Genomic DNA, 17,148 nt, shown 5'->3' with positions numbered 1-17,148 from the left:
GGAATGGGAGTGAGGTGAGGAGGATGAAGGAAATGAGGAGGAGGGAGATGGGGAGGGGAGTGTGGTGTTAGAGGGAGATGGGGGAGGGGGGAGTGTGGGGGGGGGGGGGGTGTGGAGGAGGGAGATGGGGAGCGGTGGAGGAGGGAGAAGCAGATACAGCAGGACAAACAAATGGGCATGTTGGCCTTCATAACAAGAGGAGTTGAGTATAGGAGCAAAGAGGTCCTTCTGCAGTTGTACAGAGCCCTAGTGAGACCACACCTGGAGTATTGTGTGCAGTTTTACTCTCCAGATTTGAGGAAGGACATTCTTGCTATTGAGGGAGTGCTGCGTAGGTTCACAAGGTTAATTCCCGGTACGGCGGGACTGTCATATACTGAGAGAATGGAGCGGCTGGGCTTGTATAATCTGGAATTTAGAAGGATGAGAGGGTATCTTATTGAAACAAATAAGATTATTAAGGGTTTGGACACGCTAGTGGCAGGAAACATGTTCCCGATGTTTGGGGAGTCCAGAACCAGGTGCCACAGTTTAAGAATAAGGGGTAAGCCATTTAGAACGGAGGTGAGGAAACACTTTTCCACACAGAGAGTTGTGAGTCAATGTGCCAAAAGTTTTTTTGTCCACCCAATCTTTCTGTGATGCCCCTCTCAAGGAACTATGTATCTGCACTCCTAGATCCCTCTGTTCCTCAACACTCCCTAGAGCCTAACATTCACTGCGTAGATCCTGCAAATGTTAGTTCACAAAATGCAACACCTCATATTTCTCTGTATTTAATTTCATCAACCATTCCTCAGTCCATCTACCCAACCGATCAAGATCCTGCTGCAAATTTTGACAGCCAACTTCACTATCTACAATACCACCCACGTATGTGTCACTTCTGTTGATTTCTGCAATATAATTTAAAACTTAAAGGGTCATAAGTATGCCAGTTCCTTCTACCATGGAACCATATCTTTCAAAATACAGCTGCAATGATTTCAACATCCTTAACTTTAATTGCTATGCATTCCTGCATACTATGGATATATGTGGCACCCCCTTCATTCTGCATTTCAAATGAAGACATGACCTGATTAATTTCTTGTTTAAAAGAGTGCGATGCCAAGCAAAATATTTAACAGTAGATGAAGTAAGAATTATAACTTCTATCCATCAGGGAAATAAAACTAAATCAATGCAAGCGGCATAAAATTACTGAATATCCCAATAGAGTGTAAACAATGTAATCATACCCAGCATTAGAAAAATCTTTTAAGTGGCAACAATGTGTGCATTGACTTAATTTGCTGCATAATCCTAATAAAATACTGATATACAACACACTTATTATGCAATGACTTGTGACCCTGTGCAGTTGGGTGTACAGATTTGTTTCCAACAGTGAATGTGACACCAGCATTGTCAAATTTGTATTTTATCTCACTGACTTTCAAAAGATGCCAGTCGATCCCAAGGCAGAAACAAACACATTTAAAGAAAAAACACTTACAATGTAACTATCAGGTACGTAATGTAAAACGTTCAAGGAGGTTTAAAGATCAGAATCATCAAAAACAGTGGAAAAATTACAAAGTTTATGCTGCTCACCTGTACGTATTGGAGAACTCATGATTCGATAGTTGCCGAGTACTTTTAATTGCCTACTTCCTATGCAACGGAGCAGAAAGGGGCCGGGTATGCAGCAGCCGTTGTTAAACCAGAAGTACAAAGACTCGCCCCTTTAGTAATGGCTGTGTTCGATACAAAACTGTAAAACCAAGGAGGACCCTAAAGGGAAAATACACAGATTTACCGTAAGAAACAAAATTTCTTTCAACATTATCAATTAGCTAACTGTATGCCAACTGCGATCGTTTGTAGTAAAAAATGCCTTTGAACAGTTGCTTAAATGTGCATTTTACTGCAATTCTATCTTCTTTTTGAATGTGAAGTGTGACAAGTTAATTGAACACGGGAGGGATATATCTGAAATCCATATTGTTTGAGTTCACAAGTTCTAAGAACAAAAACCATTTTCATTCCTCTTGCCAATTAAAAGGACATTTGAAAAACACGAGGCATTCCATTTGTTTTGGCACACTTAATGCACAAAGTTGAAAATGCCGCACAATATTTTGGCTTTATTGTAATTTCCAGCTTGACAGGATTTCATAATGAAATGAAATTGCATTTCTGCAGTTCCTTCAGATTTATCTAGCTTTTAAAAAATAAATATCAGTTAAATACATAACAATTTGGATTAATCACTCAACATAACCAGGCAATAATAGGCCTCAGTCATCTATTATGTCCATGCTATACTATAGGATAAAACATTATTGTTGTCTACTTTATCTAAACAATATGTGTACATTCAGAATTAATAATTTATAGCATCTTTACACAGGGTTGGCAATTCAAAATCCTTTTTCTACTGTATAATGGTTCGCTGGCTGGTACTTGTTTGCACAGCATTCTACACATGCCCTCATCCTGGAAGGACAAAAGTTATCTCCAAAAGGATAGAAATGTCAGTATTTCAGGAGCAAGTTATGATCTCCAAATATTAAAATAATCATAGGTTCAAGTTGAAGGGAAAAAGATTTAATAGGAATCTGAGGGGTGACTTTTTCACACAAATGGTGGTGGGAGCATGGAACCAGCTGCCAGATGAGGTAGTTGAGGCTGGGACTATCCCAATGTTTAAGAAACAGTTGGACAGGTACATGGATAGGACAGGTTTGGAGGGATATGGACCAAGCGCGGGCAGGTGGGACTAGTGTAGCTGGGACATGTTGGCCGGTGTGGGCAAGTTGGGCCAAAGGGACTGTTTCCACACTGTATCACTCTATGACTCTATGATGCTAACATCAAGTTGGCAACATAATACCCCAAAATAGGAGTAGGCGGGTGATTGTGGGTGAGATGCCATACCATATTTGAAGAGCATTGCAATTTTCAAATGAGATATGGCAACTGACGTTCAATCCAACCAATCCCCACAATCATCCCCCTACCCCGATCCAAAGACAATAGCGCAGAGATGATCTAGACACCTCATTGATACAAGGATCCAGAGCCTTCAAAGGCCTCCTGCCACTCAGCAACCAGATGCAACAAGGAGTCTTGGAAAGTCCTGGACAACTGAAAGAAGAGGCAATGGTAGACAGAAGGTCACCAGTTCTCTCTTCAAGCAGGTACAGCACCTACCTAGCAGCCTTCTAACCAGAAATAAGAGCAAGCACTGGCAATAACTTTTGTAATTGCCAATCCATATAAACAAAGTTGGTATGAAGGAACTGCAGATTCTGGCTTACACTGAAGATAGACACCTAGTGCTGGAGTAATTCAGCGGCTCACGCAGCATCTCTGGAGAAAAGGAACTGGTGTATGCTAGCCCCACAAAGAACATTCAATATGAGCTCCTGATACTTAAATAATGCAATTGATTCCATTTGATTTTCACCATTAGTTCTCAAAATGTACTGCAGTATTTTGTTATAAATTGAAGATTTTGGACACTTGGTTTATTTGGATGCAGATATTCTCAACCCAAAGCAAGTGAGTGGTAAATTCCCACAAAATCGCACACAGCAAACAGGCCAATCTTAACATAGAAACATAGAAAATAGGTGCAAGAGTTGGCCATTCGGCCCTTCGAGCCAGCACCACCATTCAATATGAACATGGCTGATCATCCAAAATTAGTATCCGTCCTGCTTGTTCCCCATATCCTTTGATTCCTTTAGCCCTAAGAGCTCTATCTAACTCTCTCTTGAAAACATCCAATGAATTGGCCTCCACCTTTGTGGCAAAGAATTCCACAGATTCACAACTCTCTGGGTGAAAAAGTCTTTCCTCATCTCAGTCCTAAATGCCGACCCCTTATTCTTAAACTGTGACCCCTGGTTCTGGTCTCCCCCAACATCGGGAATTTTTCCTGCATCTAGCCTGTCCAATCCTTTAAGAATTTTATGTTTCTATAAAATCCCTTCACATCCTTCTAAATTCCAGTATAGAAGCCCAGCCGACCCATTCTTTCATCATATGTCAGTCCCGCCATCTCGGGAATTAACCTGGTGAACCTACGCAGCACTCCCTCAACAGCTCCCTCTTCTACCTTGGAATATAAAAAGACTAAGGAGGCTAATAAATTCTGGTCATGGCAGCCAAACCAAGTGCAGTGAATGATCACAAAAAACTGAGAGACACAAGAGTAATTTGCTGTTGATGCAGGTTGTTCTACGTAATAAGATCATTGTGGAACTGCTACAGTATTGCCAATGTCCTTGATTCCATTAAGCTCTAAAACGTATTAAACAATCTTGATTATTATCAAAGACCAGGTGCCCACAATTCTTTCAGCCAGGGAATTCCAAAGATTCCTATTCATTCAAGGGGAGACAATACTTCTTGTCAAAGTCCTAAATGTAAGTCTATGAATCTTAAAGCACAGAAGGCTTCCAGGATAATCAACTCTGCATGAACTATCAAGCAGTGTTTTTACTAATCCTAGTCCTATTTAGTTCTCATGAATTCCCTCCACATTCTGCCGTCTGGCTACCATGGGGGGTTATTTAACCACAATTAACCTACCAACCCATGCATCAATGAGATGGTGGGATGAAACCAGAATATTCAGAGGAAACCCATATGCTGGAAATAGTGCAGATAAGATTTACAAGGATATTGCCTGGACTTGAGGGCCTGTGCAATAAGGAGAGGTTAAGCAGGCTAGGACTCTATTCCTTGTAGTGCGGGAGGATGTGAGTCTGAAAAGGATAAAGAGTTGCAAATTGTTACGCTCGGGGATAGAAAAATTGCGAATTGTGCACCTTCACACCATTGAAGATAAATGGGGATACTGTGGATAGGGTGAGCTGTTTTAAATACCTGGGAGTCCACATCTCTGAGGATATGACATGTACATCACACGCTGCAGCACTTGTGAATACGGCAAGGCAGCGTCTTTACCACCTCAGGCAATTGAGGAAATTCAGAGTGTCTCTGAGGATCCTCCAGTGCTTCTACTCAGCGGCTGTGGAAAGCATCTTGTCCGGAAATATCACGATTTGGTTTGGGAACTGCTCTGCCCAGGACAAGAAGGCTCTGCAGAGAGTAGTGCGTTCGGCCGAACGCACTATGGGAACTACACTCGCCCCCCTGCAGGAACTATACATCAGAATATACATCAGAAGGTGCAACTCCAGAGCCAACAAGATCATGGGAGACCCCTTCCACCCCAGCAACGGACTGTTCCAGCTGCTACGGTCAGGCAAACGCCTCCGTTGCCATGCTGTGAGAACGGAGAGGATGAGAAGGAGTTTCTTCCCAGAGGCCATTAGGACTGTAAACTCCTATCTCTCCAGGGACTAACTTTACTGTACCATTTTACTGTTGTGTGGTGTCTTTTTAAAATTGCTGTTTTTTTCCTTTTTCTTTCCTTCCACAAATACGTAATATGTGAATATGTGATTCTGTTCCATTCTGTTTATAGTTTGTTTTTTTGCACAATCCGCGAGCATTGCCACTTTTCATTTCACTGCACATCTCGTATGTGTATGTGACGAATAAACTTGACGACTTCATTCTCCAGTAATTTCTATTCACTAATTTTACTTCCTCAGTTTTAGGTCTTATTGGGTCCTATAATCGCATGTTTTCCTAAACATTAATTTTGTCTTCCGCAATCGAAAACCAATTCATGTTAAATTCCCACCGACAAAACGGTCACAGGGAGAACTTACAAACACTGCACAGACAGCACCCGAGGTCAGGATTGAACCCGGTTCTCTGGTGCTGTGAGGCAACAGCTTTCAAGTGGCAGCACTGCGCAGCCCTAATGGTTTAGCAATATCTTCTCAGTTCAAGGGCTTTCAGGAGCATTCTTATGTTTAGATCTTTAAGAATCTTCATTATTTTAATCAACTTTAACTAAGACCCCCAAAAATATTACTTTGGATACCATGCTGATTCTGAAGGGGCAGCATGAAGTCCCCACAATCACTAATGCCATTATTATATGCAAGGCTGCCAAACCAACTTTAGCCCGCCTGTGACATTAAACTAAACTAAACTAAACAATCAATATCAGGAAAGATTAATTTATGATCGAAGAATTACTCTGATCATTGGCGATATGATGATTGTAATTTGATAATTAAAGTATATTTATTGTAACTTAAAGTTAAGCATGTTTTAAAAACATTTAAGATTTAAAGGAGGCTTATCATCTTTAAAAATATCCTGCCAAAGAGCCATTTGAGTCAACAAGTCACCCATTCATTACCAGATTTCATCCTAATTTAAAGGGAGTCAAGGCTGGCATATTTAAAATTCCACTCACTCCTCTTTTTAAGTGACTCTGCTTGATATAAATGGTAATCAAGCTCCTCGGGAACCAGGACAATAATTCCCTTCTTCAACCTTCACTTTGTTTGATTATCTTCCTGAAGTATTTAACACTGATTCTTACATAATTACATAATCTGAACGATACTTAAGCATAAATCAAGAACACCCCTCTGAAGGCAGATACTTCATTTCGATTATGATATTAAATCCACAAGGCAGTTATCATCTTCATGTTAATTATGCTTTAGCACAGCTGCGAAATACGGCTTTAATTAATTTATTATTAAATATCTTGTTCAATTTTATAATGGAAAAATAGCCATTAAATTCTATTCCAATTACTGTACTGTAATTTATTATTCATCTCAGTACACATGTCAAGGTTATGACCTGCGGAATTCCAGAGCCTATTGCCAATGAACTCCTTGTAAAAGCTGTCCTGGTTAATAACTATAACTTCATGTAAAAACACTCAAAATGTAACCAGGGCCTATATCAATTTTCTCTAAAGATAATTTGATGAATTTCCAACATAAAAGTCTTGTGGAATACTGTATGGTATAATTCAATCCGCCACAGCAACATGAAACTATTAAAATGTGCTCATTAAAAATCACATTTTACTGGCAATGTTCAGTAGGTGGCATACAGTTAATCAATGTTCTCTCTTCACATCTTATGACAATGAATTAACAAAAATGTCCATTTAGTTAAAAGTCAAAGCTTGTTTTTTAAAAACATCAATGAGAAATGGACTCATTGATCCAACTTAGTCCCCACAATCACAAATGCCTGTGACATTAAACATGTTCTCCAGCCACAGTTGTGCCTCTTGCCAAATTGCCACCCATGAAGTCTAAAAAATGCCCATTTGTGTCCTGAGTACCAGAAGCAGAATATATCCAACTAACACTCTGTCTGCTTACTCTCAGTTATCTCAAAGCCATTATCAATATTATTATAAAGAGGCATACATTTGCTCATAAAATGTTTATTTTGCATTCCACTAGATTATCCACATTTCAGACCTTATTACAGCCTCTGCCTGAGATTTTAACATAAAATTAAGGGAGGAGACATAGGGCTGCTGGAATCTAGATAAAAATGAACTGTTGGATGAACCTAGTGGGTTAAGCAGCATCTGTGAAGGCCAAGTAATAATCAACATTTCAGGTCTTGTGGGATATTGTATGATATAATTCAATCCGCCACAGCAATATAAAACTTTTTAAATGTGCTCATTAGAGTACATGTACAGTAGGTTGCATGCAGTTAATCAATTTTCTCTCTTCACATCTTATGACAATGAATTAACAAAAATGTTCATTTAGTTAAAAGTCCCTGAATTAGGACTTATGTAAGTTAGTGAGTGTACCTTTGATAATGATAAATAACTGACTCCTGAATAACTGAATTCTGGGCTTAATTCACATCAATTTAATATTCTGTTCTTCAGGGACACTTCTTCACTTCAGTAACAAATTATTGTTTTCTTCAGGTTATCCCATTCCTATCCTGTTCCTGTTGTGTGCAGTTCTCTTCTCCCCATCACAGAATACATGTGGAGGCTTTTGAGAGGGTGTAGAAGAGATCCACTCAGATTCAAGGACTTATGGTGAAAGGAAAGCTTTGGCAAACTTGGATTGTTTTTTCTGAAGCATTGAAGGCTGAAGATAGAACTGATAGAAATTAAAAAAACATAAGAGATGCATAGATACGGCAAGTAGTCAGTCTTTTCTCAGACTGGAAATGTCAAGGACTAGAGAGTATAGGTTTAAGATGAGAGTGGGAAAGTTTAAAGAAAATTAGCAGTAAAGTCTTTTCAGAGAGGGGTAAGTGCCTGAAATGCACTGCCAGAGGAGGAGGTAGAACTAGATACAATAGCAAAGGTATCATGCATTTAGATAAACACGTGAACAGGAAGGTAATAGATTAGCATCATGGTCGGCAGAGACATGGTGAAGCAAAGTGTCTGTTCTGGTGTTGAATTATTCGTGTTCTATTTTTTAATTATTTCCTTGATTACGTGAGCAATCTCTGGAATGGTCGTCACTGAAGTGCCACAGTATATTTTGTAACTTTTCCCATTTTTGATCGGTTTGTTGAATTTGTATCTATTTATGTAAATTTATAGACAATAGACAATAGGTGCAGGAGTAGGCCAATTCGGTCCTTTGAGCCAGCACTGCCATTCAGTGATCATGGCTGATCATTCACCATCAGTACCCCGTTCCTGCCTACTCCCCATATCCCTTGAATCCGCTATCTTTAAGAGCTCTATCTAACTCTCTCTTGAAATCATCCAGAGAATTGGCCTCCAATGCCTTCTGAGGCAGAGAATGCCACAGATTCACAACCCTCTGTGTTAAAAAGTTGGCTTACCCCTTATTCTTAAACTGTGGCCCCTGGTTCTGGACTCCCCCAACATCGGGAACATGTTTCCTGCCTCTAGCGTGTCCAAACCCATAATAATCTTATATGTTTCAATAAGATTCCCTCTCATCCTTCAAAATTCCAGAGTATACAAACCCAGCCGCTCCATTTTATCAACATATGACAGTCATGCCATCCCGGGAATTAACCTTGTGAACCTGCGCTGCACTCCCTCAATAGCAAGAATGTCCTTCCTCAAATTTGGAGACCAAAACTGCACACAATACTCCAGGTGTGGTCTCGCCCTGTACAACTGCGGAGGACCTCTTTGCTCTTATACTCAACACCCCTTGTTATGAAAGCCAACATGCCATTCGCTTTCTTCACTGCCTGCTGTACTTGCATGCTTACTTTCAGTGACTGGCGAACAAGGACCCCCAGATCTCTTTGTACTTCCCCTTTTCCCAACATGACATAATTCAGATAATAATCTGCCTTCCTGTTTTTGCCACCAAAGTGGCAAAATTTAATCTCCTTTTGTTTTAATTTATTTTTTAGATAGCATGCAATACACCTTGCACACCAGACATGCCAACCGTAAATCCATCCTTTCCTAAGCTCTGGGAATGATCTAGATATATACTGTATTTGACAAATGTTAGGTTGCTCACAAAAAGCAAAAAACTGACAGAAATCTGATTTTAGTTTTAGCTTTTCATTTAGTTTAGCGATACAGCATGGAAACAGGCCTTTCGGCCCACCGAGTCCGTGCCGACCAGCGATAACTTATTCACTGGTTCTATCCTGCACACTAGGGACAATTTTCAAAAGCCAATTAGCCTGCAAACCTGCACGGTTTTGGAATGTGGGAGGAACTGGAACACCCAGAGAAAACCCACACAGTCACAGAGAAAACGTATAAACTACATGCAGACAGCACCCATAGTCAGGATCAAACCTGATCTCTGGTGCTGTAAGGCAACAACTCTACCGCTGCCCCGCCATGTCGAATCTGAAAATGTTGGAGATATGCAACACGTGTGGCATCATTATTGATTGACGAACACAGTTAACATTTCAGTTTGATGAACCAGTAAAAGTTAGAGCTTAATTGTGGAGATAGGAGAGGGTTGGAGAAGAGTGATAGTATGGAAATCTAGAGAAAATGAATGAGACAAGTGGAGGTGGTGCTGGCTGACAGAGGTGGGAATGGGTGATTAATTCCTCCACTGCCTTAATTTGTTCACTGTCCTCTCTTACCTTGGCTGGTCTGCTATTCAAGTAATAATGCAGGTTTGCGTGGACTGTCTCATGTTGAGCTGGAAAATAGTGAACTGGGTTCTTATTGGAATCAATGAAAACTAATCTCTTTTGTTTATGTCTTCTTCAGATTTACAAAATGCAAATAGCTGAAACATGCACTCGCTGCTCTCTTCTGTCACAAAAATTTTCCTTTTCAGACAGGCAAGAACTCTTACCTTTCCATCCCCTAGCTGGTGAATACAAGAGATTGTAGGAAGTTACATATTTAAGATGAAAAGGGTATTACACGTTTACATTTCTTTACATTGCAAGCTTGTAGTCTGAACTGCATTTCCTGAATATTGGTTAACATGGGGAGAGATAAGCTGAGAGACTTGCTCCCATTTAAATCTGTTTATTTACTCTTACGGCCATTCTGGAACATATCTGTATCCTCGGATCTGAGATGCGGTAAGTGGCAAAGTTCATAGAAGTCCAAAGGTTTCACAAGAGAGCATTTCCACCAATGCAGAACGGCTCTCTGAATTTAGGCTACACCAAATATAAATCTTTGAAAAATAAGGTAAGGAAATCATCCTCTGCATTGACACAAAGCAAAGAATCCTAGAATTGCACAATAATAACAGCACAGAAGGGTTTTTAGTTTGTGGAGATAAGGCGCGGAAACAGGCCATTCGGCCCGAGTCCACACCGACCAATGTTCCCCGCACATTAACAAACACTAAGGACAATTTATACCAATCCAATTAACCCACAAACCTGTACGTCTTTGTAATGTGGGAGAAACCAAAGATCTCGGAGAAAACCCACGCAGGTCATGGGGAGAACGTACAAACTCCCTACAGACAGCACCCTTAGTCGGGATCGAACCCGGGTCTCTGGCGCTGCAAGCACTGTAAGGCAGCAATTCTACCCCTGTGCCACCGTGCCCCCCACTAAGGATGTTCAACCCATTGAATCTCTGCTAGCTGACCAGCCCAGCAATTCAAGGAGAATACGCCTTTTCTGCATTTTAACAATGCACTGGGAATATAAACTACAGAGAAGGTAGTCTGGTTAATTTTGTTTCTTCAAAATCAAATACTGTTATACTCTATTGTCTGCTGTAATTGTAAAAACAAAAATTTATTATAAAAGCAGAATTGCCAATCATTAAATTTGTATTTATTTTTTAATCTAATGCTGATGCAATGCCTTTTCATAACATTTATACTTTTATCATCTAATCCTAAAGCTTCTGAGATGATGAGAGCCCATTTCTAATATTATGAAAGTGTGAAGAAAATTCTGCACAAATTGAAATCCTATTCCAAACAGGAAACAAAGAGTAGGAGTAAACGGGTCCTTTTCACAATGGCAGGCAGTGACTAGTGGGGTATCGCAAGGCTCAGTGCTGGGACCCCAGCTATTTACAATATATATTAATGATCTGGATGAGGGAATTGAAGGCAATATCTCCAAGTTTGCGGATGACACTAAGCTGGGGGGCAGTGTTCGCTGTGAGGAGGATGCTAGGAGACTGCAAGGTGACTTGGATAGGCTGGGTGAGTGGGCAAATGCATGGCAGATGCAGTATAATGTGGCTTTCGACAAGGTCCCACATAAGAGATTAGTATACAAACTTAAAGCCAATTGGGGGTTCAGTATTGATGTGGATAGAGAACTGGCTGGCAGACAGGAAGCAAAGAGTAGGAGTAAACGGGTCCTTTTCACAATGGCAGGCAGTGACTAGTGGGGTACCGCAAGGCTCAGTTCTGGAACCCCAGCTATTTACGATATATATTAATGATTTGGACGAGGGAATTGAATGCAACATCTCAAAGTTTGCGGATGACACGAAGCTGGGGGGCAGTGTTAGCTGTGAGGAGGATGCTAGGAGGCTGCAAGGTGACTTGGATAGGCTGGGTGAGTGGGCAAATGCATGGCAGATGCAGTATAATGTGGATAAATGTGAGGTTATCCACTATGGTGGCAAAAACAGGAAAGTAGATTATTATCTGAATGGTGGCCGATTAGGAAAGGGGGAGATGCAACGAGGCCTGGGTGTCATGGTACACCAGTCATTAAAAGTAGGCATGCAGGTGCAGCAGGCAGTGAAGAAGGCGAATGGTATGTTAGCATTCATAGCAAAAGGATTTGAGTATAGGAGCAGGGAGGTTCTACTGCAGTTGTACAGGGTCTTGGTGAGACCACACCTGGAGTATTGCGTACAGTTTTGGTCTCCAAATCTGAGGAAGGACATTATTGCCATAGAGGGAGTGCAGAGAAGGTTCACCAGACTGATTCCTGGGATGTCAGGACTGTCTTATGAAGAAAGACTGGATAGACTTGGTTTATACTCTCTAGAATTTAGGAGATTGAGAGGGGATCTTATAGAAACTTACAAAATTCTTAAGGGGTTGGACAGGCTAGATGCAGGAAGATTGCTCCCGATGTTGGGGAAGTCCAGGACAAGGGGTCACAGTTTAAGGATAAGGGGGAAATCCTTTAAAACCGAGATGAGAAGAACTTTTTTCACACAGAGAGTGGTGAATCTCTTGAACTCTCTGCCACAGAGGGTAGTCGAGGCCAGTTCATTGGCTATATTTAAGAGGGAGTTAGATGTGGCCCTTGTGGCTAAGGGGATCAGAGGGTATGGAGAGAAGGCAGGTACGGGATACTGAGTTGGATGATCAGCCATGATCATATTGAATGGCGGTGCAGGCTCGAAGGGCCGAATGGCCTACTCCTGCACCTAATTTCTATGTTTCTATGTTTCTATTGCAATTGCTATGTTTCATTCACAATCACACCACTAGCTTCTCAAACAAAGTAAAGAAAGAAAATAAAAATAAATATATATATAAATGCTGAAAATCATAAATAAATCCAGAAAATGCTGGGAAACACTCAGCAAGTCAGACTGCTTTATTAGAAATAACCAGTTAGCGTTTTAGGTTCAGGACCCTTCTTCAGAACTAGCAAAGGATTGGGTAGAACCAGTGAATATCGATAGCAATATGTACTAATATGGCAGTTCAAATCAGATTAAGCTTATTTGGCTGTATAATATTTTGTAACAATAATGCCGAAAGATAAGCCTAGAGGCGAAACGGGGAAAAAAACAGAAAAACAGACAAAAAACGACAATGAACAGAAATGGTCAGTTCAGATATAATCAGAGAAACATAAAGTGTGTTACCTTATTCTGGGGAGTTGCAGGGCTATGGTTTGGGAAGAAGGAAGCTATTCCAGAGCACCTTGTACAGAATATCTCATTATCGGAGCAATTTTGACTGAGATGGAGGGACTGGGAGGTTAGAATGGAGTCATTACAAGAGGGAGGGTGGAAAGAAGTATTATCAACATAACAATGGAAATGTGTAGGTTTCAATTAATATTTGTGGCCAGATTAAAGAAAGAGACAGATTCTTCAACCTCATAATATCATTAAGATCTTCTCTGAGGCCATTGTTATCTCATTATTTCAAGCTTTTGCACATTTCAAATTGCATCTAAGACCACGAGAAATTACAGAGAATTATGGACGCAGGTCAGAGCATCACACAATCCAACCTCCCTTCCACTGACTCCATTTGCACCTCAAGCTACCTCGGCAAGGCCAGCAGCATAATCAAGAATGAGTCCCACCCTGACCACTCCCTCTTTTCCACTCTCCCATCAGACAAGTGATATAGAAGTGTGAAAACTCGCACCTCCAGATTAGAGGGCTGTCCTGAGCTAATCTCTACCTCATTGGAGACCTTCGGTCTATCTTTGATCGGACTTTACTAGATTTTATCTTGCACTAAATGTTATTACGTTTATCCTTTTATCCTTTATCTGTATACTGGATGGTTTGATTGTAATCATGTCTTGTCTTTCCACTGACTGGTTAGAACGCAACAAAGGCATTTCACTGTGCCTCGATACACGTGACAATAAACTAAATTTATTTATGTCAAATGTATGTGCCTTTCCACAGCTCTGTTCAGTACATTACCCAAATTAGATTAGAACCATTCCAAAATATTATTGATGCAGTTGTCTTTGATAAATAGAACATTAAACTCCCAAGGTCTCAAACAGTAGTAATGGGAATACCTGTTAATACACATTATATATTTCGCTTTACTCAATCTTAGTAAATAAATCATGAAACAGTCCCTATTTCAAGAGTAGTCACTGACCCGGTTTCTTCTCATAAGCAAAGTAGCTCAAGCCCTTGGGGAAAGTATATTTTTCAGATAAAGATTTCAGGGAAGTTATCTTTAAAGGAGTCCTTAAATAGAATCTAATAATTATCATGAATGTTTCCTGCTGTGCAAGATACTGATAGAATTATTTTAAAATAGTTAATTCAAAATGAAATTCAAATAGAAAATATCTTGTTATTATGTCATCATGTATTGTTTGCATTTTACGCCATCACCAATGCAAAAAATAAACTAATAAATATTGAGGGAAAACAGTATTGAGAAAGTGTCTGCCCCATTCACTCCCTGGTAAATATATTTTGCAATTTTACCATCTAGATCAAGAAGTTTTTGAATCCCTATCCTTTTCCAATAGCTGTTACCCTGCACCTCTTGCCTAATATGTGATATGTGCCAGGAACAAAACTGTGAAATTCTTATTGCTACAACTTTTAGAGGGTCACTAACAATAACAATAACAAAGCACACAAATGTACATTAATTAATCAGTAATCAGTAAATTAATAATCAGTAATATGAGGAAACCAGATCATAATAATGCTAAAAATATGAAGTATATGGTGCAACCAAAACAAACTCACTTATAGATTGCTGCAGAGGTAAGGTTTTGTTTAGGATTGTGCAGTGTAATTCAAGAGCCTGTTATTGAACCTGAAAATCATAGTTCTTAGGCTCCTGTACATGTTTCCTGATGGTGGCAGTGAATTGAGAGCATGACCAGTGTGGAATTCGTCTTTGATGCTCTTAGCTGCCTTTCGAGGCAGCACCTTCAATGGAGGGAATGTCAGTACTCATGATAGACTGGGCAATGTTTACCACTTTCTACAGCCTCCTTCATTCATTTGCTTAAAAAAAAAAAAAATTATAAGCAAAGCGCTCAAACTACTTTGCTCATAAGAAGAAATCGGCTCAGCAACTACTCCTGAGAAATGGGAATGTTGCATGTAGAAATGAGGAAATGCAGATGCTAGTTTACCAAGGAAAGACACAAAATGCTGGAGTAATTCAGCGGGTCAGGCAGCATCTCTGAAGACCATGGATAAGTGATGTTTCAGGTTGGGACCTTGATTGCAGGGTAGGGGAAAAGAAAGCTAAACGAATGTTCATGATTTAGTTACGAAGATTGAGTGAAGCTAAAGATATAATATGTATTAACAGGAATTCAAATTGCCGGACCAAGCTGTGATGCATCCAGTCAATGTGCCCCCTACTGTGCACCTGTAGAAATTCGACAGAATATTTGGCAATACAGCCAATCTCCTCAATCTTCCAGGAAAGTAGAGGTGTTGCTCAGTTTTCTTTGTGATCGCATCAATGTAAGGTCTTCAGAGATAGGCACACCTGGGAATTTGAAGCTGTCAACTCTTAGAATGGCACCGTGATGCAGCAGTAGAGTTGCTGTCTTACGGCGCCAGAGTCCCGGGTCCTGGGTTCGATCCTGACTATGGGTGCTTGTCTGTACGTATTTTCTACATTCTACCCGTGACTTGCGTGGATTTTTTCCGAGATTTTGGTTTCCTCCCCACACTCTAAAGATGTACAGTTTTGTAGGTTAATTGGCTTGGTATAAATGTAAATTGTCCCGAGTGTGGGATAGTGTTAACTTGCAGAGTTTGCTGGTCAATGCAGACTCGGTGGGCTGAAGGACCTGTTTCCGCACTGTAACTAAACTAAACTAAACCTACCAAAAATGGGGAGTAAAACTATTCCACAGAGTATTCCAGTCAAACAATTGATCTATTGCATTTAAAACCAGTTCAATGTCGTCATTGTCAGCTAAATGTTCTCAGCAAGTGGTTATCAGAAAATGAGAGAATGCTAGAGTGACAGAGCACGGAACCAGACCCTTGAGCTCAATTCATCTCTGCTGATCAAGTTTCATAACCGAGCAAGTCCCACTTGCTAGCCCTGGCCCATACTCCTCCAAACCTTTCTTACCCATATACCTGTCCAACTGTAAATTGTCAGAATTGTTCCTACCTCTTACCACTTCCTCTGGCAGCTCGTTCCATATATGTACCACCATCTGTGTGAAAAAGTCGCCCCTCAGTTCCCTTTTAAATCTTTCCCCTTTCGTCTTAAATCTATGCCCTCTAGTTTTAGATTTCCATACCATGGGGGAAGACTGTTGCTAGTAAACTCATCTATGCCAGTCATCATTTTATAAAGCACAATAGGGTCGCTTATGAGACCCCTACTTCCAGGGTAAAAAGACCTAGCCTATCCCGCTTCTCCTTATAACTCAAACTTTCCAGACCCAGTAACATCCTCACAAATCTATTTTGTATCCATTTTAGTTTAATGACAGTGTTTAAGAAGGAACTGCAGATGCTGGAAAATCGAAGGTACACAAAAAAGCTGGAGAAACTCAGCGGGTGCAGCAGCATCTATGGAGCGAAGGAAATAGGCAACGTTTCGGGCCAAAACGTTGCCTATTTCCTTCGCTCCATAGATGCTGCTGCACCCGCTGAGTTTCTCCAGCTTTTTTGTGTACCTTTAGTTTAATGACATCCTTCCTACTGCTGGGTGACTAGATCTGTATACACTAGTCCAATTGTGGCCTTACCAATGCCTTGTACACCCATAATATGATGTCCCAACTCTTATATTCAATATCATGGCAAGCCCGCCAAAAATCATCTTCACCAAAGCTCCCCAGGGCCCACCATTTACTGTGCTCTGGTTTGACTTAACAAAATGCAAGAAAGTAGCAGGCGAGCAGGGCCAGATGTGCGCTGGGTGTGGAGCCAGCAATGTGGGCAGGGGCGTAGTTGAGAGTTGGCAACAAGTTAGGTGTTCTGATGTTGGATGGAATGTATGTATTCCATTTCTGTGTTTTTCAACATTTTTATTTAATGCAGATGTGGAGGAGGAGTGAATAAATAGGTGTTCAGTCCGGATGCGCCTTCCCAGTTTTCAAAAGCCACAACTGCAACCTAAAAGAAGGTAAAATAATGGTCCCCCTAATTATGTG

At 40.5% G+C, this 17,148-nt stretch overlaps 1 protein-coding gene across 4 annotated transcripts in view; it reads right to left on the bottom strand.

The window, feature by feature from the left end:
• Nucleotides 1-17,148, bottom strand: part of hdac9 (histone deacetylase 9) — a 503,463-nt gene that overhangs the window by 466,992 nt on the left and 19,323 nt on the right. For all 4 annotated transcript variants that reach the window (XM_033045928.1, XM_033045918.1, XM_033045937.1 and 1 more), the window contains exon 2: nucleotides 1,597-1,776. In XM_033045928.1, coding sequence (XP_032901819.1) covers nucleotides 1,597-1,618 — 22 coding nt within the window. In that variant the 5' untranslated portion in view covers nucleotides 1,619-1,776. The remainder of the gene's footprint in view (nucleotides 1-1,596; nucleotides 1,777-17,148) is intronic.

The sequence above is a fragment of the Amblyraja radiata genome, chromosome 2 (assembly GCF_010909765.2).
Source record: "Amblyraja radiata isolate CabotCenter1 chromosome 2, sAmbRad1.1.pri, whole genome shotgun sequence".
NCBI lineage: Eukaryota > Metazoa > Chordata > Chondrichthyes > Rajiformes > Rajidae > Amblyraja > Amblyraja radiata.
Note: the sequence above shows the minus strand (reverse complement) of the source record. Positions and strands in the feature narration are given on the sequence as shown.